Source organism: Leucoraja erinacea, chromosome 29 (assembly GCF_028641065.1).
Source record: "Leucoraja erinacea ecotype New England chromosome 29, Leri_hhj_1, whole genome shotgun sequence".
NCBI classification, from domain to species: Eukaryota; Metazoa; Chordata; class Chondrichthyes; order Rajiformes; family Rajidae; genus Leucoraja; species Leucoraja erinaceus.
In genome coordinates this window covers 4,364,772-4,389,782 of record NC_073405.1, presented here as the reverse complement: position 1 = coordinate 4,389,782, position 25,011 = coordinate 4,364,772, and the positions used below count along the sequence as shown (strand labels likewise).

General features: G+C 42.7%; 1 protein-coding gene across 2 annotated transcripts; it reads right to left on the bottom strand.

The window, feature by feature from the left end:
- Positions 1 to 2,039: 2,039 nt before the first annotated feature.
- LOC129711024 (ras-related protein Rab-11B-like) lies at positions 2,040 to 19,967 on the bottom strand. 2 transcript variants are annotated; one of them, XM_055658374.1, is made up of 5 exons: positions 19,628 to 19,945; positions 11,281 to 11,476; positions 10,143 to 10,336; positions 6,521 to 6,601; positions 2,040 to 2,737 (listed from the first exon to the last, which is right to left on the bottom strand). In XM_055658374.1, the coding sequence occupies exons 1-5, from the start codon at positions 19,665 to 19,667 to the stop codon at positions 2,595 to 2,597; spliced, it is 654 nt and encodes a 217-aa protein (XP_055514349.1). In that variant the 5' UTR covers positions 19,668 to 19,945; the 3' UTR covers positions 2,040 to 2,594. The 2 variants fall into 2 exon arrangements, with proteins under 2 accessions (XP_055514349.1, XP_055514350.1); XM_055658375.1 differs by lacking the exons at positions 2,040 to 2,737; positions 6,521 to 6,601 and adding an exon at positions 9,681 to 9,817 and having other exon boundaries at positions 19,628 to 19,967.
- Between the last annotated feature and the right edge of the window lie 5,044 nt (positions 19,968 to 25,011).

Sequence of the window (25,011 nt, the reverse complement as noted above, 5' to 3'; positions counted from 1 at the left end):
ACTCGTCTTGCAATGCAAGTATAACCTGGGCTTTTCTGCAATAGAGATATTTAAATGTGGAGTATTTAATAAGAGAAAGCCTCTGAGGCTGGGGAAAGGTAATGTTGGGCTTAATGGACAAACTGGGGGACTTGGGACTTCCACACTCCACCTGTACGTGGATAAATAGCTTCCTGTCGGGTCGCAGCCAGAGAGTCAGAGTGGGCCATCATACATCCACGGCCCTCAGCCTCAGTACCGGCTCTCCACAGGGCTGCGTACTGAGCCCCCTGCTCTACACCATCTACACACATGACTGCACCCCCGCCCACCACAGCAACACCATTGTCAAATTTGCGGATGACACTACGGTGGTGGGACTCATCTCCGGGGGGGACGAGTACGCCTACCGGGATGAGGTGGAGCAGCTGACAGTGTGGTGTGAAGAAAATAACCTGCTCCTCAACACCTTAAAGACAAAGGAATTAATAATAGACTTTAGGAAGAATAAAACGGACATGGTACCATTGACTATCAGAGGGGACTGTGTGGAGAGGGTGGCGGATTTCCGCTTCCTGGGAATCCATATTGAGGAGGACCTGACGTGAAGCGTGAACACCACTGCGCTGCTGAAAAAGGTCCAGCAGAGACTGCACTTCCTGAGGGTGCTCAGGAAGAATAACATCACTCAGAGACTGCTGCTGTCCTTTTATTGGTGCTCCATTGAGAGCATACTAACATACTGTGTATGCGTGTGGTACACCAGCTGCACAGCGGCTCAGAGGAAAGCGCTCCAGAGGGCCATTGACAACGCCCAGAGGATTGTCGGCTGCCCTCTCCTTACCTTGGAGGACTTACACAGTTCCCGCTGCACCAAAAAATCCCAGAGTATCATAAAGGACATTTCCCACCCCGGACACTCCCTGTTTGAACTGTTGCCGTCAGGCAGACGGTACAGATCTACAAGGACAAGGACGAACAGACTAAAAAACAGTTTTTACCCCACTGCTATAAAAGCACTAAATGTAGCCGCCAAGGAACGCAGGGGCGAGACATACTAAGGGACTGTGGTACACTGTGAAATCGACAGAAGGATGGAGGGTTGGGTGTTTATGCGTGCTATTTTCGTGATATTTATTTTAGTTGTTTATCTTTTAATATTTTACCTTGTATGTATCGTTAGCTTTTAGAAATGTTTGAATGGTGCACTGACTGGCTGACATTTTTTAATTTTGTTGTACATGGTTCATGTTACAATGACAATAAATAAACTATTCTATTCTATTCTAATGCACATGCTGGTTTCCATCATGTCCCAAGGGTATCATTGTGCACCTACTTCACTGGTACTAGCCCACTTTTTACTCCACTTATGACCAGTAACAATTTTATAGTCACACAAATCTCCCTGAATTTGTTACTCAACATCCTGTCTAAAGAGGGTCTCGACCTGAAACATCACCCATTCCTTCTCTCGAGATGCTGCCTGTCCTACTGAGTTACTCCAGCTTTTGTGTCTTTCTTTGGTTTAAACCAGCATCTGCAGTTCCCTTTTACACATCCTGTCTTGTAATATCTCTCTAATCTTTTTTTAATTAAACATCCTTCTCTTCAGATGTGCTTCCATCCTCTCCTAGTCTTAGAGATACAGCATGGAAACAAACCCTTCGGCCCACCGAGTCCACGCTGCCCGTACACAGCAATAACCCGTACACTAGTTCAATCCTACACTGGGGACAATCTACAGAGGCCAATTAACCTACAAATCTGCACAATTTTTGGGAAGTGAGAGGCAACCGGAGCCCCTGGAGGAAACCCACATGGTCACAGGTAGAACGTGCATACTCTGTGCAGAAAGCACCCACAGTCAGGATTGAACCTTGGTCTTTGGTGCTGTGAGGCAGCAACTCTACCGCTGTGCTGCCCCTAGTCCTCCTCTTCCACTTTGAAACCCGTTGTCCTACAACGACACTGCCTGTACAAATATAATCCCAATGCGTGATTTGGTCTCTCGTAAAGCAGGTTGTTTATTCATAAATAAATACAGGAACAGGCTGAAAGACATTGCTAGAATTTAACCACATTTATTTTTTAATTATATTTACTATAAAATGGCAGGTATTCTTTTGTAGAACAAATATTTCATCTCCGGTTAAATATTTTCTCTTGAATCACTTTGGACTGGAATTGAATTTGTCCCAAATTGGTGCAGGTTTGTGCTGTGCATTCAGATCCATTTGGAACTGGAATGAGATTATATGAAGGTCACATCTGCGAGGCCTTTGGAAACAGCAGACTTGCAAGGTTTTCCTTCCATCACCCAGGCCCTGGAATGCCAAGGATATCCTTATCAGTTTGCCTCGGTCTTTATTCTCAGCCGAGAATGAGAGGTTAGTTAAAACTGGGATTGAATTAGTGGCAGCTTGTCTTTAGGCCTTGAGCAAAGGGAGCTTGTGATTTTACCTGTATGTTTTAAGCAATTATTTGCTGCCTAAGGTAACAGCAAAACAAAAATCCAACAAAAGGTTAAATCATTCAGTGCATTGGACTGAAGTATTCCACTTAAAATAATGGACAGACATGGGTGAGAATCACAGCAGAACAAAATCAGGTGGTTACATGTTCTGGCAACATGCCAGTTTACTTGATTTCTGCCCATCACTTGTTGGGGGAACATCAATCTCAACTACGTCACTGCCAGGTGTCTCATGTGCAATCCGGTCTGAGATTTGTTTCTGAGAAACAATGCGATAAATTTCTGGAAAATAAATAAATCAAAGTTACACTGATCCCAACTCTCCATATAATTATTTTCTGGCCCCTCCAAAGATACTGTCACCTTATAATTGTGCCTGTATTATAATAAGTCACATTCAGCCATGGAGCCAGACCTCCCCTTCACATCACAGAAACTTAAACTCGTCCAAAATGTTGGTCCCTTTAGCCAAATTCACACAATTCTTTTCACAGCTTAATCCCATGATCACTGCAGTTTTTGTCACTTCTCTGATCCTGAGCCCAATTGTAACACCTCCACATATACCCAGCCAAGATCAACTCTGAGTTAATCAGGGTATAATTCTGCAATGCGCTCTCTCGCTGCTTCCCATCTGCGATCCCTCCTGCTCTCCAGCTCTATAACCACATTTTAACCAACTCGAATCATTGTCCATTTCCTTGAACATCGTCTGCTCTGATCTGTCCTTTTCACACCTTACATGGTCACCCTTCCATATCTCTAGTTTTCTTCTCCCATGACTCTCAGCCTGAAGAAGGGCCTTGATCTGAAACATCACCTATTCCTTCTCTCCAGAGATGCTGCCTGTCCCGCTGAGTTACTCCGGCATTTTGTGTCTAAGGGTAAAGAAAACTACCCGGCACTACATTCCCTGGTTCATTGTTTAAATTCCTCTCCTCTGTGCTATAACACAGAACATTGCAGCCTCACTAACACTGTTGGGATTGTCTGTTTTTCATTGGTTTATGATTTAACTAATCTGCTAAAGCTCAAGAATGCACTTGTGAATAGGTTTTTGTGGGGAAAACCACCAACTAATTTAATGGGCTCAATAGTCAGCAGGTTATGCAAAATTCTTTACTTCACTGCATTTCCTTTATTTGCTTTTTATTTCTGGCTTGACATCTCCAACATACATCAATCAAAGTTTGCCATTCAACTGCTGGAAGGTGGTAAATTAATAGACAATAGGTGCAGGAGTAGGCCATTCGGCCCTTCGAGCTAGCAACGCCATTCAATGTGATCATGGCTGATCATCCCCAATCAGTATCCCATTCCTGCCTTCTCCCCATATCCCCTGACTCTGCTATCTTTAAGAGCCCTATCAACTCTCTCTTGAAAGTATCCAGAGAACCGGCTTTCACTGTCCTCTGAGGCAGAGAATTCCACAGACTCACAACTCTCTGTGAGAAAAAGTTTCCTCATCTCTGTTCTAAATGGCTTACCCCTTATTCTTAAACTGTGGCCCCTGGTTCTGGACTCCCCCAACATCGGGAACATGTTTCCTGCCTCTAACGTGTCCAAACCTTAACAATCTTATATGTTTCAATAGGATATCCTCTCATCCTTCTAAACTCCAGAGTGTACAAGCCCAGCCGCTCCATTTTATCAGCATATGACAATCCCGCCATCCCGGGAATTAACCTTGTAAACCTTCGCTGCACTCCCTCAATAGCAAGAATGTTCTTCCTCAAATTAGGGGACCAAAATTGCACACAATACAATGTGGTTTCACTAGGGCCCTGTACAACTGCAGAAGGACCTCTTTGCTCCTATACTCGACTCCTCTTGTTATAAAGGCCAACATGCCATTCCCTTTCTTCACTGCCTGCTGTACCTGCATGCTTACTTTCATAGACTGATGAACAAGGACCCCCAGATCCCGTTGTACTTTCCCTTTTCCCAACTTGACGCCATTTAGATAGTAATCTGCCTTCCTGTTTTTTATACCAAAGTGGATAACCTGACATTTATCCACATTAAACTTCATCTGCCATGCATCTGCCCACTCCCCCAACCTATCCAAGTCAACCTGCATTCTCATAGCATCCTCCTCACAGTTCACACTGCCACCCAGCTTTGTGTCATCTGCAAATTTGCTAATGTTACTTTGAATCCCTTCAACCAAATCATTGATATATATTGTAAATAGCCTTGCGGTACCCCACTAGTCACTGCTGGTCCCCACACCGAGCCTTGCGGTACCCCACTAGTCACTGCCTGCCATTCTGCAAGGGATCTGTTAATCCCTACTCTTTGTTTCCTGTCTGCCAACCAATTTTCTATCCATGTCAGCACTCTACCCCCAATACCATGTGCCCTAATTTTGCCCACTAATCTCCTATGTGGGACCTTATCAAATGCTTTCTGAAAGTCCAGGTATACTACATCCACTGGCTCTCCCTTGTCCATTTTCCTAGTTACATGATTTCCCCTTCGTAAATCCATACTGACTCAGACCAATCCTGTTACTGCTATCCAAATGTGCGGCTATTTAATCTTTTATAATTGGCTCCAGCATCTTCCCCACCACCAATGTCAGGCTAACTGGTCTATAGTTCCCTGTTTTCTCTCTCCCGCCTTTCTTAAAAAGTGGGATAACATTAGCTACCCTCCAATCCACAGGAACTGATCCTGAGTCTATAGAACATTAGAAAATTATCACCAATGCATCCACGATTTCTAGAGCCACTTCCTTAAGTACCCTGGGATGCAGATCATCAGGCCCTGGGGATTTATCCGCCTTCAGTCCCATCAGTCTACCCAACACCATTTCCTGCCTAATGTGGATTTCCTTCAGTTCCTCCGTCACCCCAGATCCTCTGGTCACTGCTATATCAGGAAGATTGTTTGTGTCCTCCTCAGTGAAGACGGATCCAAAGTACCTGTTCAACTCATCTGCCATTTCCTTGTTCCCCATAATAAATTCACCTTTTTCAGTCTTCAAAGGTCCAACTTTGGTCTTAACTATTTTTTTTTTCCTCTTCACATACCCAAAGAAGCTTTTACTATCCTGCTTTATATTCTTGGCAAGCTTACCTTCGTACCTCATCTTTTCTCCCCGTATTGTCTTTTTAGTTATCTTCTGTTGCTCTTTAAACATTACCCAATCCTCTTGCTTCCCGCTCATCTTTGCTACGTTGTACTTCTTTTATTTTTATGCTGTCCCTGATGTCCCTTGTCAGCCACGGTCGTCCCCTTACTCCCCTTGGAATCTTTCTTCCTCCTCGGAATAAACTGATCCTGCACCTTCTGTATTATTCATAGAAATACCTGCCATTGTTGGTCCACTGTCATCCCTGCTAGGATATCTTTCCAGTCTACTTTGGCCAGCTCCTCCCTCATGGCCCCATAGTCCCCTTTATTCAACTGTAACACTGCCACCTCCGATCTACCCTTCTCCCTCTCCAATTGTAGATTAAACCTGACCATATTATGGTCACTACCTCCTAATGGCTCCTTAACCTCAAGTTCCTTTATCAAATCCGGTTCATTCCATAACACTATGTAATCTTTGGTAATCTACAGAAAATAAACAAAATCAGTTTGTTTCTTGAACATCTTGACCACATGCGGTGATGCAAAGGTTTTAAATTTTGACAGTAAGACGAGAGGTTCCAAGCTGTAACCCACAGAGATGCTTGGGGTTTGAGTATCTTCCTGCTTCTCGATTATACTTAATTTCTCAATGAGATTGGATTGAGTGGTCCACAAAGATGTGGTGTGACTTCAAACAAAATTTCTAGACATTGCTGATTGATAATTTAAGTTAAGACTGAAATTTTGATCTAGAAAATTGGCAACAGCAACATCATGGACCCTCAATAATCAGGTTAAGGAGACATTGATGTTACAAAGCAGTGTAGGGAATAGCTTGCTTTTTCTATTTAAACCTCCAAACCAATTGGCCTCCTGTTTACTTCTGACATTTTCTGTTTTGATTTCAGATTTACAGTTTCCTATTTTATCTTATTTCTAGTTCACAGCATAGATACATTTATTCAGATGCCTTTTGGGTTTTACCTGTTAAAATATTTTGGAAAGCCTCCTCCACATTAGTTGAGTCCAAGGCAGATGTTTCAATAAATGAAAGCGAATTCTTTTCTACATCAAAAGAGAACAGAGGAACCATCTGTAATCTGAAGAAACCATGTGAACAAGAAACAATTCAATTCTTACCCATGTGAAACTAAATAAAGCTCCAGTAAGATTCATTTATGCAGAATTTGTCAGTGTGGTATTTCGGGTAAAAAAAAAGGTCATTTAGAGTGAAAGTTGGTTTTGTCACATCACATGAATGTCCTATTTGCTTTGTATGTTATTGTAGAATTGTTGCAATAAAACATTAGAAATTAAGGAAGAAAGTAGAAATGTCATGGTGGCACAATGGCAGAGTTGCTGCCTTACAACGAATGCAGCGCCGAAGACCCGTGTTCGATCTCGACTACGGGTGCTGTCTGTACGGAGTTTGTACGTTCTCCCCGTGACCTGTGTGGGTTTTCGCAGAGATCTTCGGTTTCCTCACACACTCCAAAGATGTACTGTAGGTTAATTGGCTTGGTAAATGTAAAAATTGTCCCTGGTGTGTGTGTGGGATAGTGTTAATATGCGGGGATCGCTGGTCGGCGCAGACCCGGTGAGCCGAAGGGCCTGTTTCCGCGCTGTATCTCTAAACTAAACTAAAACAGTCTGAAGAAGGGTCTCAACCCGAAACGTCACCTATTCCTTTGCTCCATAGATGCTGCCTCACCCGCTGAATTTCCCCAGCATTTTTGTCTACCTTCGATTTTTCCAGCATCTGCAGTTCTTTCTTAAACTAAAACAGATGATGCCTGAACCATTGAGTGACCTCTCAATTCACTTCCAGAGGAAGCTGCTTACTATTCATTCGACCTCTTTAACTTTGTGACATAACTCCATTTCAGAAGTAGAATCAGACATGGTGTTTATATACCAGTGGGTGGCGCCATCAGCAATAGCAGCCTCGCCAACAGTCTGTCTATCTTCTAATTTGATAGTATCTCCAGTCGCCCTGCGGCCTAACATCATGGAGCTGGAGGCCTTGCGCGGGACTGGCTTTGAGCCCCATCGCGGGGCCGTGGACTTACCATCGGAGCCTTCGATCCCTTGCCTGGGATCGACGCTCCAACCACGGCAAGCGGATTTCACCATCGAGGAGCTCGCAGTTTCTGGTAGAGACCGATGTCGGGAGCTCCAAACGACGCAGAAGGTTTCGAACAGCCCTGACCCGGGATCAGATCGCCTAGTGCGGGGAAGTTGAGATTCCCCCCCCTCCCCGATGCAGGAGCCTGATAGCACCAACACGTGGGCCCGACTGCCGGCTACAGGAGCCAAGATCACCCCGTCAATAGAAGGCTTGAGGCCCCCGACCGTGGGAGACAAAGAAGGGAAGAGATTGAACTTTGTTTTACTTTCCATCACAGGGAGGAATGTGGAGGAGTCACTGGTGGATGTCCATGTTAAAATGTATTTTGTGTGTTTTGTTGCTTTTTATTGGCATGACTGTATGGCAAATCAAATTCCTCGTATGTTGCAAAACATACTTTGCTAATAAAGTATGATTATGATATGGTCTAAAATTCTTGCCCTTATGATACTGCAACTTCTTGCCTTTTGCAGGCAACAATGGATAAACTAGCTAGTTATATATCGATCGTTATATATAGAAGTTATGATATATGTATGCTATCATTACATAATGTGTGCAAGAGAGGTGTGTATTGAAGTTATGACACCTGTGCTATCACTTTACATAAAACAACAAGAGAATGAGATGATTTTTAAAATATAAATTGTTACCATCACTTCTACATTAATCTGACTTCTGAAGGAAAATGACAATCAGCTGCAAATCAGAGAAACTTCCAGCAGGCACAGTAAATATCAACATTATATCCTGCAAACACAAAGTAACGGAAGTGATTTTAAAGGACCTGCCAATAATTCAAAGTGCACCCTGACTATTAATGTAGGGTGCTACGAATGTCAAGCTATTGATTAAAACTGCCTTTTAAAAACGACACAGTCAAAACCTTATGGAGACCTGCCATCTCACATCTCCTCAGAGTTAGGTGAGATCTTATGCAAAGGAGTCACTTATAATAGTAGACATGAGTTCCTGTTAACGTAGGGTTCAATTTTCAATCTTTTTGTTAGGTTTGATCCATGATAGGAACACAAAACGCAAATTGGAAAAAGGATAAATGTTTTTAAGTCATTTAATTATCACTTGCAGATCCAAACACCCAGGAGTCATTGGATGTAGTGTTTGAGCAAGTATGTATGTTCTCCTGGAAGTGTTAAGGGACTGTCCCACTGTACGAGGTAATTCAAGAGCTCTCCCGAGTTTAAAAAAAATCAAATTCGTGGTAAGCACGTAGAATGTACGTAGCGGGTATGTCGGAGCTTGGGACGTCTCTTAGCAGCTCGTAACGCTAACCGCAGGTACTCGGGAAACATGGCAAGCTGTTGAAAATTTTCCACGAGAGTCCCGAGTACCTACGAGTGGCTATTACCGTAATTCTCCGAGTTCGAATCAGGGGAAACGCGGGAGAACTCTTGAATTACCTCGTACAGTGGGACAGGCCCTTTATAATCCCTGCAAGTCACAGATACTGTGTGTCACATTAGCGCCTTAATATTGTGCATTTTACCATCTTCTGGACAAATTTCAAATGTGTAATAGAAGGATATGACATGGGTAAGGGATGGAGAGGAGGCCTATAGTGCAGCTTCAGTTGAAAGAGAACAAAGAGAAAGCTTATATGGAAATAACATGATAAATCCAGAGAATTAATAGAATAAATGAATGAAATAAAACTCAAATCATAATGAAATGAACTTGGTTTAGGGGACAGCTCAGGAGCCCATCTGCCTGACCCTAGTAAACCTGAGTTCCCAGAAAGCTAGAGAATGTTGTAATTTAATAAATGAATGATTCAGCATGTATAAAAGCTGTGGCAGCATGTCAGTATTGCAGGTGTAATGTAGTCAGTGTCGAGGTTAGTGCTGCTGCCACAAAGCTTAGATGACCTAGGTTTGATTCTGACTTTGCACATTCTCCCAGTGACCACGTGGGTTTCTCTGAAGTGCGCTGCTTCCATCCATAACCCAAAGATGTGCGAGTAAGTTCTTTTTCTTCTTATCGAGTCCACACACAAGATTAGAAGATTAGAAATTACCTTTTTTTACACGTCTCGGCATCTGTGTACAATGATGTCTGTCTTGTCGCTTCTTGTGCGTGGTGGTGGAAAGATTGGTGGAAACAGGGCCGCGACATGAATGCTCTTTCCTTGACCCCTGCGAGTAAGTTAATTAGTCACTATAAATTACCCCTAGTGTGAATAAGTGGCAGATAATTAAAGGGGGAGTGTATTAGAGTGCTGTACAGGCGTATAAATGGGTGAACAAGATTGAGCAGTTGTTCAGAGAGCTGGCATAGGCCAGATGGGCTGAATGGCTTCTTTCTACATTATACGATGAGAAATACTAGATCCAAAGTGGAGTGAAAAAGGAAGTAGCAAGTGAATTAAATGGATCCACTAAAATGCACCAACATCTCACTCTGCCTCTGAGCACTGTGCAGGGAATAGTTTTGTTAGTTTCCAGCTACCACGTGGCTCACCAGCAAACGCCCACGCCTCATCCGTGGGCACAGCTCGGAGATGACGTAGGTCGCTCTTGTTCCCAACCAGCATGATGACAATATTGTTGTCGCCGTGATCACGTAATTCCTTCAACCACCGCTCGACATTCTCGTACGTGAGATGTTTGGCAATATCGTACACCAACAGGGCACCTACAGCTCCACGGTAGTACCTGAGAACACACACACGCAACCCAGATAGCATCAGCCCTCAGTACGCGCACATGCTGAAACTTGCAGGTTACATGCTGACGATGAAAGAGGCAAATAAAGTACATTTAAAAATTGTAGATACAAAGCATTGCGAATTTTGGTTTACAAAGAAATTGTAACCATAAACCAACAAAAAACCATAAACCAAGATGTTCCGTTCAAAATCTCCGTTCAGTCGGCCTAAACCTACCTGATCTGCCGGTTGCTAAACACTTTAACTCCCCCTCCCATTCCCACACTGACCTCTCTGTCCTGGGCCTCCTCAATTGTCAGTGAGGCCCAGAGCAAATTGGAGGAAGAGCACCTCGTATTTCATTTGGGCAGCTTACACCCCAACGTTATGAGTATTGACTTCTCTAACTTCAAGTAACCCTTGCTTTCCCTCTCTCTCCATCCCTCCCCCTTTCCAGTTCTCCGACCAGTCTGACTGTCCCCGATTACATCTTATCTTTGCTTTGTTGTCATCTTCTCCTAGCTAACAATGATTTCTTCTACATTTTCCTTGAGCTCATCACTTTTGATGTCTAGTTTTAACACCTTACCCTTCCTTATCTCCTAGTCTCCCTCTCCCCTGACTCTGTCTGAAGGCTCTCGACCCAAAATATCACCCGTTCTTTCTATCCAGAGATGCTGCCTGTCCCGCTGAGTTACTCCAGCATTTTGTGTTTATCTTCAATGTAAACACCAGCATCTGCAGTTCCTTCCTACACACATAGAGTCCTTTGCTTCTTCATTTTGCACCAAAGACAAATCCCATCTTACTCATGCCAGTCTTCTCCAGTTTTCCAGAAATCAGGAATATAATGGCAAGCTTGTTAATAATTGTGGAAACAGTGCAGGCCTTGGCCTTGTAAGGGAAGGAGACAAAGCGGAGAAAGAAAATGAACAAATAGAAGGTCCTTACGCTGACGTGATGGCACGGTATCGCTCCTGCCCTGCCGTGTCCCAGATCTGTGCTTTAATTGTCTTTCCATCCACCTGGATACTCCTGGTGGCAAACTCCACTCCAATGGTGCTTTTACTTTCCAGATTAAACTCATTACGTGTGAACCTTGACAAGAGGTTGCTCTTTCCAACCCCAGAATCACCAATCAATACAACTGGAAGAGAAACAGTTTGAAGACATTAGTACATCAGAGTGAAATATTGTAGTAAATGTATTGAGGAATGATTGATTGTGTGATTTACATCTGCACAGTCCTCCGATCACCCTACATGGGGTCGGTTTGATAGGGCTGATAGCTTCCTTTTCATCTCTAACCTTTGTCCACCCATCTGCTAATTTAAAAAAAAACACCTGCATCCATCTATCTTTTAAGGAAAGACACAAAGTACTGGAGCAACCTTAAACCAGCATCTGCAGATCTATCACTTCCCAGCCTTTGTCCCAATCCCATCTCTTTTCCAGCTTTCTCCCTCCCTACTACAATCAGTCTGAAGAAGGGTTCTGACCCTAAACATCCCCTATCAATGTCCTCCAGAGATGCTGCCTTACCCACTGAGTTACTCCAGCACTCGTTGTTCTACTCTTGATTCCAGTATCTCCAGTTCCTTGTGTCTCCACCTCCCTGCACTAACTAGGTTTATTTGTGTTTGCTGAACCATTTATTTAATTATCCCACTCTCTCTTCCTTTACCCAGCAAGAGAACAAGCCAGACGGCTCTGTGTGGACACTTCCTAATAACTCATCCCTAGTACCACTCTGATCCGTACTGCATAAAGAACAGTTGACAAACCTGCAATTTTATCCTTAACCTCTAATATCCAAAGTTACTCTCACCCCTTTCTGTGCTTGCATACTCCATATTCCAATTTAATTTCCTCTTAGAGAAACTAACTCGTACTAGGAGCAATTTCCCTTCAGAGTTAGCTATTACTGGAATACATGTTTCCAGGGTACTGTCTTCCGGCGGATAGACACAAAATGCTGGAGTAACTCAGCAGGACAGGCATCATCTCTGGATAGAAGTAATAGGTGACGTTTCGGGTCAAGATTGAGAGTCAGGGGAGAGGGAACATTCTCGCATGTTGGCTCTCACTTGGGCTGTCACTGGAATACAGGCTCTGTGGTGTGAGCGGCATTGGGCATTTGTTCACCATGTGCTGATTTTCACGGAGCGCAAAGGTTCCCAGATGCTGTCTGTCACGAGGAAACAATCTGAAGAAGGATCTCGACCCGAAACATTACCGATTCCTTCTCTCCAGAGATGCTGCCTGTCCCGCTGAGTTACTCAAGCTTTTTGTGTCTATCCGGTTTAAACCAGCATCTGCAGTTCCTTCCTAAACAGATTCCTCTGTCGCTACCAAAGATCTTAGAGTGGACCAAAGTTGCTGAGTTTCCCCAGCTGCTGAGGCAGATTGCAACAACTCCGAGACCTGGCTCCCACTGGGGTATAGATTGGATTGGAATGCCTGAGAAAACATGAGGAAATGTGAAAGGAGAAGATTTTTTTTAAGAATGTGTATATTAAAATAATGGGCAGACATGAATGACTTCTAAAGATGTTGACACAGCTCCAGGGAGATAAAAGGAAACTGCAATACCACAGTCAGCCTGGGATTAACTGATAACATAATAAAGGAAGGTAGAACTCTGCCTCCATCCTGTCAGAGATCACAATGTGTCTGCTATAGATTACTGCTACTATTTATTAACATATAGGGCAGGAAATATAACAACAGTATGATTAGAAAGTTGCATAACAACAACTTTTTCTAGTTGTAAGCTTTTTATTACTTTGCTCTATCCTAGAATAGTTAAAATGGGGAGCTTTCTAGCAGAGAAAGTAATTGAGGTGAATTGTATAGATAGTCAAGTCAAGTCAAGTCAAGTTTATTTGTCACATACACATACGAGATGTGCAGTGAAATGAAAGTGGCAATGCTCGCGGACTTTTGTGCAAAAGACAAACAACAAAACAACCAAACAAATTATAAACACAATCATAACACACATATTCATTTAAATAATACATTTCATGGGAAAGTAAATAAGCATGAGGGAAAAGGGAAAAAAGAAATGAAAGATACGATGATAAGATTAGTTGCATGATCCATGTATTAACATAAACATTGGTCCAAATCCAAGTATCTTTTTATTGCAGATTTCAAATAAATGTTAGATGAATTGTGCTTATGGTCTATTTTTATCCTTCCTTATTTTCACCTCAACTCAGGGTGATTGATATAAATGTACTGCCCCTATCCCCATCTCAAAGTGCTATGAGCTCATGTGGTGTCGAATGTGCAGCAAACGAGGAACCCTTTGTGCATCTCCACCTTCAACTACTAAGGCCTATCAATTTAGTGAGTGAGCTCCCAAGTATTAATCATGCATTACACCATCACCATTACACCATGGTCACCACCATCTCCGAGAGATAATTAAACATTCAAGATTGCACCCAGGAATCAAGTTAGTTTGGGCACCAAATATTGAATTGCACCAGCACAAATTTAGAATCCTAAATTGTTCCATTTCAAATTAAAACAGAAAATGCTGGGAAAGCTCAGAAAGTCAAGCAGCATCTGTGGAAAGGGAGAGACATAAAGTGCTGGAGTATCTCAAGTGAGCCAGCCTGCTTCTCTGGAGAAAAAGGATGGGTGGTGTTTTGGGTTGGGAGCCTTCTACAGACTGAAAGGGAAATAGTCTGTGGAAAGTGAAAGAGTTAACATTTTGTCAGAACTGGCAAAAATGTTATAACTTTCCATGGTCCTTCCTCCACCTCTCGATAGGGGAGATAGTGGAGGTGGGATCTGTGGAACAAATCGCGTCAGAAATGGCTTAAGAGGCCAATTACCAGCAGGTTAAAAGATTCTTTGTCCTCGACCTTACCACTAACAACGCACACACAATGCACTGTTAATGGTAAGGTTGTGGACCAGATTTATATGAGTAGGTGACAAGAAACTGAGGTAACATGATATAAAAATGGAAAATGCTGGAAAAACTGCAGGTCAGAAGCATCCATGGGAAGAGAAGCAGTGAATATTTCAATTCCGTTCCTTCATCAGACCTGAAAATAGTGAAATAAGTTAGTCTAGGCAGCAGTGAAGGTGGGGGATGGCGATGAGTAGAATAAAGAAATTTCTCTGATAGAGAGAAGTGACTTTTCAATGTGAAGTTTCAAATGAATTTCTGGAGCATCATTAATAAAAATAATTTATGAAGTAACCCATAGAGAAATTGATGAAAAAATATTGAAGAAATATGCAGCAGGCCTAGTATCATCTAGGAAAGAAAAGCAGATTCATGTTTCAGCTGGACATTTCTAGTAAGATTGTGATCGGAATTTCTACAGCAGAACTGACATGAATTCTGTGCCCAGAATTAGAATAATGTGTTCAAGAAGGAACTGCAGATGCTGGAAGATCGAAGGTACACAAAAATGCTGGAGAAACTCAGCGGGTGCAGCAGCATCTATGGAGCGAAGGAAATAGGCGACCTTTCGGGCCGAAACCCTAGAATAATGCGCCTAATTTGCAAATCGAGGAGTAATCAGTACTGGATTACAGGATGGTGGCTGCAAATCTGGAGGTTCATGAAATAGAAATAGGAAACCTGGTGGAGAGCAGCAATGTCCAATTCCTTAACAACAGCTGGAGACAAATAAACAAGGAACGTTTCCTTTACCGTCAGCTCTAACCAGTGCCAATTAGCTGGATTATTTCTAATTATGTTGTGTTCAAGTAACAACTCTTCTGTTGCTCAAAGTTTTGGTTTGGCTCAGAAACAATGTCATAATTTCTGGTTTTCAGTTAATCTCTATAGTTCTGAGTAAATCAATAGTAGTTTCATTTTTACACATCTGATGGTTGCTCACCAGCAAACACACAGCACAGAGCCAGCCTCCTGGCAGCAATACCGGAAGATGTTAGAATGAACCACAAAACTTATAGCGCTTGGTCTCTCACACCGAAGGAATATTGCACATGAAATGGTTAACATGTTGAAACTGATTACAACATGGTGGTGCTGACATTTACAACAGCAAGTTCAAGTGAGAGGGAAATTCAGCTCATCCATTTTAGGCTTTGACTGAAATATTCTGCACCTCCTCTGCCCAACAATTACCTCTATCCTTACGATCTCCAGAACTCCCAGGATTCTGCCACTCATCTATCTTACCTAGAGACCATTGTCGATTTCACAGCTTTTTAATTGTAGGAAGTAGACATGAATTAATACCTCTGAAGGTGGTGAGGAATGAGATATTTTGTAGATCCAGGTCAGCATCGTCCAAACATCACTGCCTGTCATTTTAATTTGCAATTCCATTCCTACATACCTGTCTGTGGCCTCCTGCCCTCTTAGTTTCATTTCAGTAATCTGCAGCTTTTGATTTTCACCAGCTGCATCTGGTCTTCCAGGAATGCTAAACCTGATGAAGTTCTGTTCCTTCAGATACAATTCCTGTCCTTCAATTTCTTCTCTGTCCAACATCCAGGTACACAGTCCTTCCATTTCAAGCTGCAATTCACATGCACCTTTTCCTGTCTAGTATAATGCACTCAACATCACATGATTTCCTGTACGCTGTAGAAACCAGGCACAGATTGGATGCCTGCTTTGCAAAGCACCTACGTTCAATCCACAGAGGGATCCAAGGTTGCTCAGGGAGCTAAAGGAGGACATTTCAGAAATGTTGACCATAATCTAAGATGGTGCCAAACGATACAACTCTTTGTGTGCTGGTCCCACAAATGGATCTACAATCATTCATTACAATCACTCTACTTTTTAAAATCTTTATTTCCTTTATCCTGTATCTGTACACTATGGACGACTCAATTGTAATCAGGTATAGTATTTTCACTGACTGGGTAACACACAACAAAAAAGCTTTTCATTGAACCTCGGTACATATGACAATGAACTAAACTAAACTGCATTAATCTTCCAAACATCGTCCCCTGCCACTTTAAATCTCTGCTCCATTCCCATCTATCAGTAGCTTGAGGAGCAGCATTTTGTCCTATTTCACATTGCACACATCGAAGCCATCCAGAATCAAGACTGAACTCAAGAGTTTTAGGTAACCCGCTTTCTTTGTTTGTTTCAGAACTGTTCAATTCTGCTAATGGTTATCCATCTACAATATTGGCTCAGTGAGGAGGACAGTCATATAATTGAAGGAAATGTTGGTAGGTATGCAAAAGTGCTTAGGTTGCTGATGAAACTTAACACTGAGAAATGTGGTTATATTATGGAAGGAAGAATGAACTAATATTGAGTTTGGAATTGTAAAATGGGTAAATTAGAGAGATCTGGAGGTATGTGCACATTGTACATTGAAAGTGATTAGGTAGTTAGAAACATAGATGGGATACTAGGCCTTATAAATAGAGTAAAAAAAACAAATGAAAAACCGTTGTTAAACACAGGTATGAGCACAACGGGTGTACTGTATCCTGTTCTGGATTCCACACTTTGGGAATGATTCAAAGATTTTACAGAAGGTACAGGAAGAGACATATTAAAACAATTCTAGGGATGAGGCACTTAGCTGTGGAGATAGATTGAAGAAGGTGGAATTATTATTTTGGAACAAAGGTGGTTGTAGAGAATCTACTGTAAATGAGGTATTTAAAGACATGAATAGTTTAGGCAGGTGGACAAACTACTACTAGTAAAAAAAATCAACAATCAGAGGACTTGGGATGAAGGTGATTTGCGATGATTCTCTTCTAATTCTGTTGCCATAATATTTACCCATGCAACAATCTTATATCTGCCAATCTTGCTGTAGACACAACCTCCTATTACAGTATAGGAACACGATAAGTAGGAGCAGGAGTCAGCCATATCACCTCTTGAGCTTCGTCCACCATTCAATTAGATTTGAATTGCTGATCTTAGCCTCAACCTTACTTTCCTGCCTTTCCCCCTAAAAATAGGACTACCCGACACATCAAAAATCTCTCCATATTGCCCTTGAACATATGCATTATCCAACCTCACAGGTAACCTGGTATTATAAACAAATTTGGCTATAATGCATCATTAAAAAAGCAGTCTGAAGAAGGGTCTCAACCCAAAACATCACCAATATAGAGATGTCGCCTGTCCCACTGGGTTAGTCCAGCATTTGTGTCTATCTTCGGTGTAAACCAACATCTGCAGTTCCTTCCTACATATTAAAAAATAATGTATTTGGCGCACTTTTATAAATTGTTCTCTGAAAATTTACAGTGTAAATGACCCATATACATTCATGGTTTGGCACTTCAGCTTTTTAACTCATTGTTCCTCTAATTATAATGAAGCCACTGTATTCTAATCAACGCTTACGTCACCACTACCAAAGTTCTTGTCAAATTTGCTCAATAAATTTATATGCATTTCTATTAATATAATAAATGTCAATGTCATGTTGACTTGTATTTCCTGTATTTTAATTTCCATAGTTTTGATGGGTCAATGTCATAATTTCAGAGTTGAATTACTCAGTAGCCAATGCAGCTGATCAGGACAATTAAAAATAATACTTGAGTGGGCAGTGAAGTGGGGGGGGCGTATAATCTTTAACTTTTTCCACCAGGTGGATAGGACTAACAAAAATGGATTGGAAGTGTGTTTTATTTTATATCATGTCTGATTTTCTTTTCTTCAGAGGCCAAGTTAACACAAAGTATCTGACAATGGAGCAGAGTGTTCATTTTTGCACTAGTTCCGCAGTGAAACATAAACAGAGACTGGTTTCAACTGACTTCAGATGCAAAACCCGATCCTTTCTGCAGGACTGATTCCATTTGCTGCAAAATATGTTATGCCCAGATTCCATCTGACCAATATTACATTGATTTATGTTCAAAATAAAATAAAATAAGGAAATGCTGGAAAGATTTAACAAATAAGGCTGAATCTGTAGAGAGACAAATATACTTCTGGTTGTTGATCTTTTACAGTCCAAAGTGAAACAACTTCACACCAATACTGCAGTTGTAGTGTAAATCCAGTTTCTTTTGTAGAGTATGCTGTCAAATGTCAAAGCCATTTTTGTTTCTTGAGATACCTTATGTGAATCCAGTATATATCTGAGCAATCCAGTGGGAATTTGCAGCATTTTGTTGCAGAAGTAGATTTCCAGTCAATTCCCTCTTTTTTTTTAAAAAGCATGGGCAGGTAGAAATACAGTATTCCATTCCATCCCTGTGTCCACACGTGACAATAATAAACTAAACTAATAAACATTAAAATAACTTACCATTTAGCCCAGTTAGTTTGTGACATCCATAAGGAATAGTTTGCAACATCCATAAGGACTGATTTGGACAGTTTCAAAAATAGGCAGGATTTGGGGAGCAATTCAAATAGCATTAGCACAAATAAAATTAATAGCATGGGATATTTAAAACCACGTGCTAGTGCCATGAGAATATATTTTGAAGCAAGATATGAAAATTTAGGTCAAAGACCTCAGTCTATTTGAAGCTGAACCTTACAATTCAGTTTACTTCATTCCAGGGCCATTAATCAGGATGGTCCCTGAAGGTCCACATAACAAGCAAGAGATAGAGGGAAAGGAGAGGGAATGTGGGGTACCAGACCAGGCATTTTTAAGAATCCATAGAATTATTTAAAAAAGAAAATGAGGACGTGGGGTTGGAGCTATGAACAACAATAACAAGGCTTCAGTACTTTCAATTAGAATATGGCCTTGACGATTTTGCAACAGTTCACGTCTCACACAATTCGCAATTCACGCTTGAAAAGTGGAGACCAAAGACCACGGGAGTCCGAGGTCCATAATGCCATTGTGCATCGAGACGGTGTTTCAAATGTAGACGTATTAACGTATGTTAACCTTACGTTAAAACAAAATAACCAGCAAAGGTATTGGAAATATTCAAAAACAAATTATTTAGCAGTGAATGTTTTTTGAATATAAATCCTTGATTAAATCCGCAAGGGCAGGGAACAACACCAGACCCCACCCACCCCGTTCTCCGGCTATCACCGGCTGGTGCATCGCATTCATGCAACCTCAGACATCTGGATATGCAGTGGAAAGAGCACATTGATAAAAACATGGAGGGGGTTTTATGTCCCAAGAATTTTGCAAAATCGGTCGCGAAGCAGAGGTCGACGATTATTCATCCGATAATTCACACTCTGCGGTTCATCGAGATCATAGACAGTGCTGATGGGAGAGTATCCGACGGCGGAGTGAACGTCGGTAGATCCCCACGCCGAATCAAAAGGACATGAATGGGGTTAAAGGAGGGGGGCACTGATATAACATCTCACCTTTGAACAAATAATCATATTCATCCTCTCGGCTCCCCATCTCACTGCCCGTGCTCGCTCACTCGGCTCTGCGCAACGGGTGAAGAAATTACCAAGATCCTGTGTTCGGAAGGAAGCCGAGATCTTCCGGGATCGAGCAGGAGGAGCGAGTGCCACACTTAAAGCTGTACTATTCTCCACCCACTTACGATGCGGTACCATACATCACGGGGGAAATGATGGCATTGTCCCAGCATTTCTAGCCCTGGAAATCGGACCGAGACTTTTTCACAAATCACACTGAAATTCTGAATGGAGCTAACCTTGGTTCCACTGTTATTATCGTTGGATGGTGGTGGGTTGGTATAAGCTATCCGCTTAGAAGCTGACGCCAGTATGCTGCCAAAGGTTAGACAGTTCTTGGGGATTTGTCACCCCCTGGGGGGTCGATGTGGGCAGGCGTGCTTTGGAATAATAGTCCCAGCACACCTAGCATGGTTCCTGCTCCCCACCTCGATGCCCCAAGTGTCGAGAACGGCACTAAATGGGCACTTTCTCAGAATAAAAGGTACTCTAGAAAGGAGATGAGAAGGAATTTCTTTAGTCAGGGGGTGGTCAGTCTGAGTGGAATTTATTGCCACAGATGACTGTGGAGGCCAAGTCTTTGGCTATTTTTAAAGCAGAGATCGACAGGTTCTTGATCAGTAAGGGTGTCAAAGGTTATAGGGAATGGGGTTGTAATGGAAAGATAGATGCCACAGTATACACAATGGGCCAAATACCCTAATTGTGCTCCCATGACTTATGACTTCTTAATCTTTTGCAATATCCTGGCATCAACTTCTCTAAGTAGATAGTTTTAGTTTATTATTGTCACGTGTACCAAAATACAGTGACAAGCTTTTGTTTGCTTGCTATCCAGTCAAATACTATCCGTGATAACAATCAAACTCTCCACAGTGCACAGCTAATGGATAAATCTAACTCTCTCTTGATACTTTCAAGGGAGAGTTAGATAGAGCTCTTAAAGATATGGGGAGAAGGCAGGGACGGGGTACTGATTGTGGATGATCAGACGTGATCACAGTGAATGGCGGTGCTGGCTCGACGGGCCGAATGGCCTACTCCTGAACCTATTGTCTACAAGACCAAGTGGGACCCGTTGGGCCCCATCCCCTAACGCGGGGGGACGTCGACACGGCGTCACACAGGTCTGGTCCCCGAATGCGGCATCGGCGCTCACCCCGGAGACAGGCGCCCCCCGGAGCCAATCACCCCCATTACCCACTCCTCCAACGTAACCCGTTCGCCTAACGCAATATTCCATCATTCATCCATAAGCCCCAACTGTGCAGGCGCGGCTCATTTCCCCATATCCTCCAACACTCCCTCCCCCTCTTCACGGTCACTCTTCTCTCCCCTCACCTCCTCCACTCCTTCGTCTCTCCCTCCCTCTCCTTTCCCCTACCCTCAGTCAGCATTGGCATCGGTGCTCCCTTGAGCTAACAAATCCTTCCCAGGGGGGGCTTCCCGGAGCCAATGAATGGACTTGACTTTTGGGTTGGCATTCCCTGGAGCCAATCAACCCTTCCCACGTGGAGGTGTGGGGGGCAAAAATCTCACTCTATCCTTACTCCCCTTGAAGCTGCTGTTCCCATTGTCTCTCTCCCTCCTTCTCCTTTTCACTACCATCAGTCACTCCCTCTGTCACCTCTCCCCTTTCGCACTCCCCCATTAAAGACAATGTTTAAATAACATTTCTTCTCTTTCCATCCCTCTTTCCGTCAACTCTTATAGCTTCTGTATTGGCAGCAGAGATCACATTGTGATGTAATTTTTGTTTTTTAGAATCTTCATGGCAGCTTGTCTGAGATCCCATTGAGATTGGACGACTGTGAGATGCCATGGTGACATCACCACTGGAAGCTGCTAGAAAAGTCTCACTCTCACAGGCAGTTATTATTTTCAAAGATGGCTTTTTAAAAACTTTAAATATCAATAACTTGTGAAATATAACGTAAAATATGAAGAAACTTGATACTAACAACCATGAGAAAAAGTTGAGTAAGGTTCTGCAAACATTTTTGCGCTATTGTGTACCGTTTTGGAGTCGTTCCTTGATCTCAGACAGACAGACAGACAGGCAAACAAGCCAAAACATTTAGTATAATATAGATTGTCTTTAAAGTCAGATTGAGGATCGTTGAAAGGGCCCCAATGAGGTATATGGGTCAGGGCCACACTACAACTGATGAGGGGACCATTTAGTTTCCTGATTTTTATGGCGCATCTTTACAGGTTGGTGAGGGTTGTTGGGGACATGTTGAACTTCCTAAGCCTTCTAAGGAAGTAGAGGCATTGGTGTGCTTTTTTGGTCATTACTTCGATATGGCTGGTTCCGGACAAATTGCTGGTGATATATATTACTCAGAACTTGAAGCTTTTGAACATCTCTTTTGACCGTTTTTTAATCGCTGGGTGGCACAGTGGTGCAGCAGTAGAGTTGCCAGAGACCCAGGTTCGATCCAGGTGCTATCTGTATGGACTTTGCACATTGTCCCTATGGGTTTTCTCCAGGTGCTCCGGTTTCCTCCCACACTCCAAAGACGTGCAAGGTTAATTGGCTTCTGTAATATTGCCCCTAGTGTGTAGGATGCTATCTGGGATGACAAAGAACTCGTGTGTTGGTCGGCATGGACTCGGTGGGCCGCAGGGTCTGTTCCCACGTTGTATCTCTAAACTAAACTTTGGCGCCAAGAATTTGTTCTTCGTGAGGGGAGGTAAACAGCCGTAAGTAGTTGTGCATGTAGGCACAAATGACGTAAGAAGAGGAAGGAGGTTCTGCAGCGTGAGCATAGAGAACTAGGTAGGAGGCTGAAAAGCATGACTTCTAGGGTGGTTATCTCTGGGTTGCTTCCAGTACCCCTTGCCAGTGCGTGTAGGAACAGGGAATTAGGGAATCTGAATGTGTGGCTGAGAAGTTGGTGCAGGGGGCAGGGTTTTGGATTTCTAGAACACTGGAATCTCTTCTGGGATAGGGGTGACGTACAAAAGGGATGGGTTGCACCTTAATCGGAAATGGACCGACATTCTGGCAGGCACGTTTGCTGGTGCTACACAGGTGGGTTTAAACTAAAAAGTGGGGAGGCCGAGTCAAAAATGTGGACGCGCATCCGTGCAGCTAACGGGAAAGAGAGTGTAGGAAAGGTCACGTTTAAACTAACAGGGCAGGGGGGTGGGACCAAATACAAGGAGATAGAGGGCCATAAAAGGAGAACAGAAACAAAAGGTAGAAGGGAGATAATTGGGCTAACCAAATTGGTAAACGTGCTGAGGAGGATTTCCTGGAATGTATACGGGATGGGTTTTTAAACCAATATGTAGAAGAATCGATCAGAGGGCAGGCCATCCTAGACTGGGTATTGTGTAATGAGGAAAGATTAGTTAGCAATCATGTTGTCAAGGCCCCTTGGGTAACAGTGACCATAATATGGTGGAATTCATATGGAGAGTGACACGGTTCTGAACTTGAATAAAGGAGACTTTGAAGGTATGAGACGGGAATTGACTAGGAGTGACTGGCAAATTATTTTTATTTTATTTACTTAAAGGGTTGACAGTGGCGATGCAATGGCGAATATTTAAAGACCACATGGATGAACTCCAGAAATTGTTCATCCCTGTCTGGCAAAAAAATAAAACTGGGAAGGCAACTCAACCGTGGCTGATGAGAGAAGTCAAGGATAGTGTTAAAGCCAAGCCAGAAGCATATAAATTGGCCAAAAAAAGTGGCGAACCAGAGGACTGGGAGAAATTTAGAACGCAACAGAGGAGGGTAAAGGGAGTTAATTAAGAGAGGGAAAAAAGCATGAAAGAAAGCTTGCGGGCAATATAAAAACCTGACTAAAAGTATCTTTAGGTATGTAAAAAGGAAAAGATTAGTGAAGACGAATGTACTGTAGGTCCCTTAGTCAGAGACAGGTGAATTTATATTGGGAAACAAGGAAATGGCAGAACAGTTAAACAAATATATTGGTTCTGTCTTCACCAAGGAAGACACAAACAATCTCCTGGAAATACTAGGGGACCGAGGATCTAGTGGGAGGGAGGAACTGAAGGGAATCTATTAGTCCAGAAATGGTGTTAGGTAAACTGTTGGGACTGAAGGCAGATAAATCCGCAGGGCCTGATGGTCTGCATCCCAGAGTACTCAAGGACGTGGCCCTAGAAATTGTGGATGCATTGGTGATCATTTTTCAATGTTCTCTCGACTCTGGATCAGTTCCTGTGGACTGGAGGGTAGCCAATGTAACTACACTTTTTAAGAAAGGAGGGAGGGAGAGAGGAAACGGGGGATTATAGGCCAGTTAGCCTTACATCGGTGGTGGGGAAGATACTGGAACTGATTATTAAAGATGTTATAGCAGCTCATTTGGAAAGTAGTGACGGGATCGGTCAAAGTTAGCATGGATGTATGAAGGGGAAATCATGCTTGACTAATCTTTTGGAATTTTTTTGAGGATGTAACAAGTAGAATGGATAAGGGAGAGCCAATGGATGTGATGTATCTAGACTTTCAAAAAGCCTTTGACAAGGTCCCACACAAGAGATTAGCGTGCAAAATTAGAGCACATGGTATTGGGGGTAGTTTATTGACATGGATTGAGAACTGGTTGGTTGACAGGAAGCAAAGAGTAGGAATTAACAGGTCCTTTTCAGAATAGCAGGCAGTGACACAAGACTCGGTGCTGGGACCCGATGTTTACAATATATATTAATGATTTAGACGAGGGAATTAAATGTAACATCTCTAAGTTTGCAGATGACACAAAGCTAGGTGGATTTGTGAGCTGCAAGGAGGATGTTATGGGGCTGCAGGGTGACTTGGATAGGTTGGGCAGAAGCATGGCAGATGCAGTAAAATGTGAATAAATGTGAGGTTATCCATTTTGGTGGCATGAACAGCAAGGCAAATTATTATTTGAATGGTATCAGATTAGGAGAGGTGCAATGAGACCTGGGTGTGCTTGTACATCAGTCACTGAGAGTAAACATGCAGGTACAACGGGCAGTGAAGAAAGCCTTCATTGCGAGAGGATTTGAGTTTAGGAGCAAGGAGGTCCTACTGGGGGTGTACAGGGCCCTGGTGAGACCGCATTGGAGTATTGTGTGTAATTTTGGTCTCCTAATTTGAGGAAGGACATTTTTGCTATTGAGGGAGTACAGCGTAGGTTCACCAGGTTAATCCCCGGGATGGCGGGACTGACGTATGATGAAAGAATGGATCGACTGGGCTTGTATTCGCTGGAATTTGGAAGGATGAGAGGGAATCTTATAGAAACATATAAAATTATTTGAGGATTGGACTGGGCAGATGAGGAAAAATGTTCCAGATGTTGGGGAAG

What these genes read in the sequence shown, in the direction of transcription:
- LOC129711024 (XM_055658374.1), bottom strand. Translation starts at nt 19,667, where the DNA reads ATGGGGAGCCGAGAGGATGAATATGATTATTTGTTCAAAG. An exon ending in ATATGATTATTTGTTCAAAG is followed by an intron (nt 11,477 to 19,627) that starts GTGAGATGTTAT and finishes TTTCTCTTCCAG; the next exon opens with TTGTATTGATTGGTGATTCT. An exon ending in TTTCCAAAATATTTTAACAG is followed by an intron (nt 2,738 to 6,520) that starts GTAAAACCCAAA and finishes TTTATTTTCCAG; the next exon opens with AAATTTATCGCATTGTTTCT.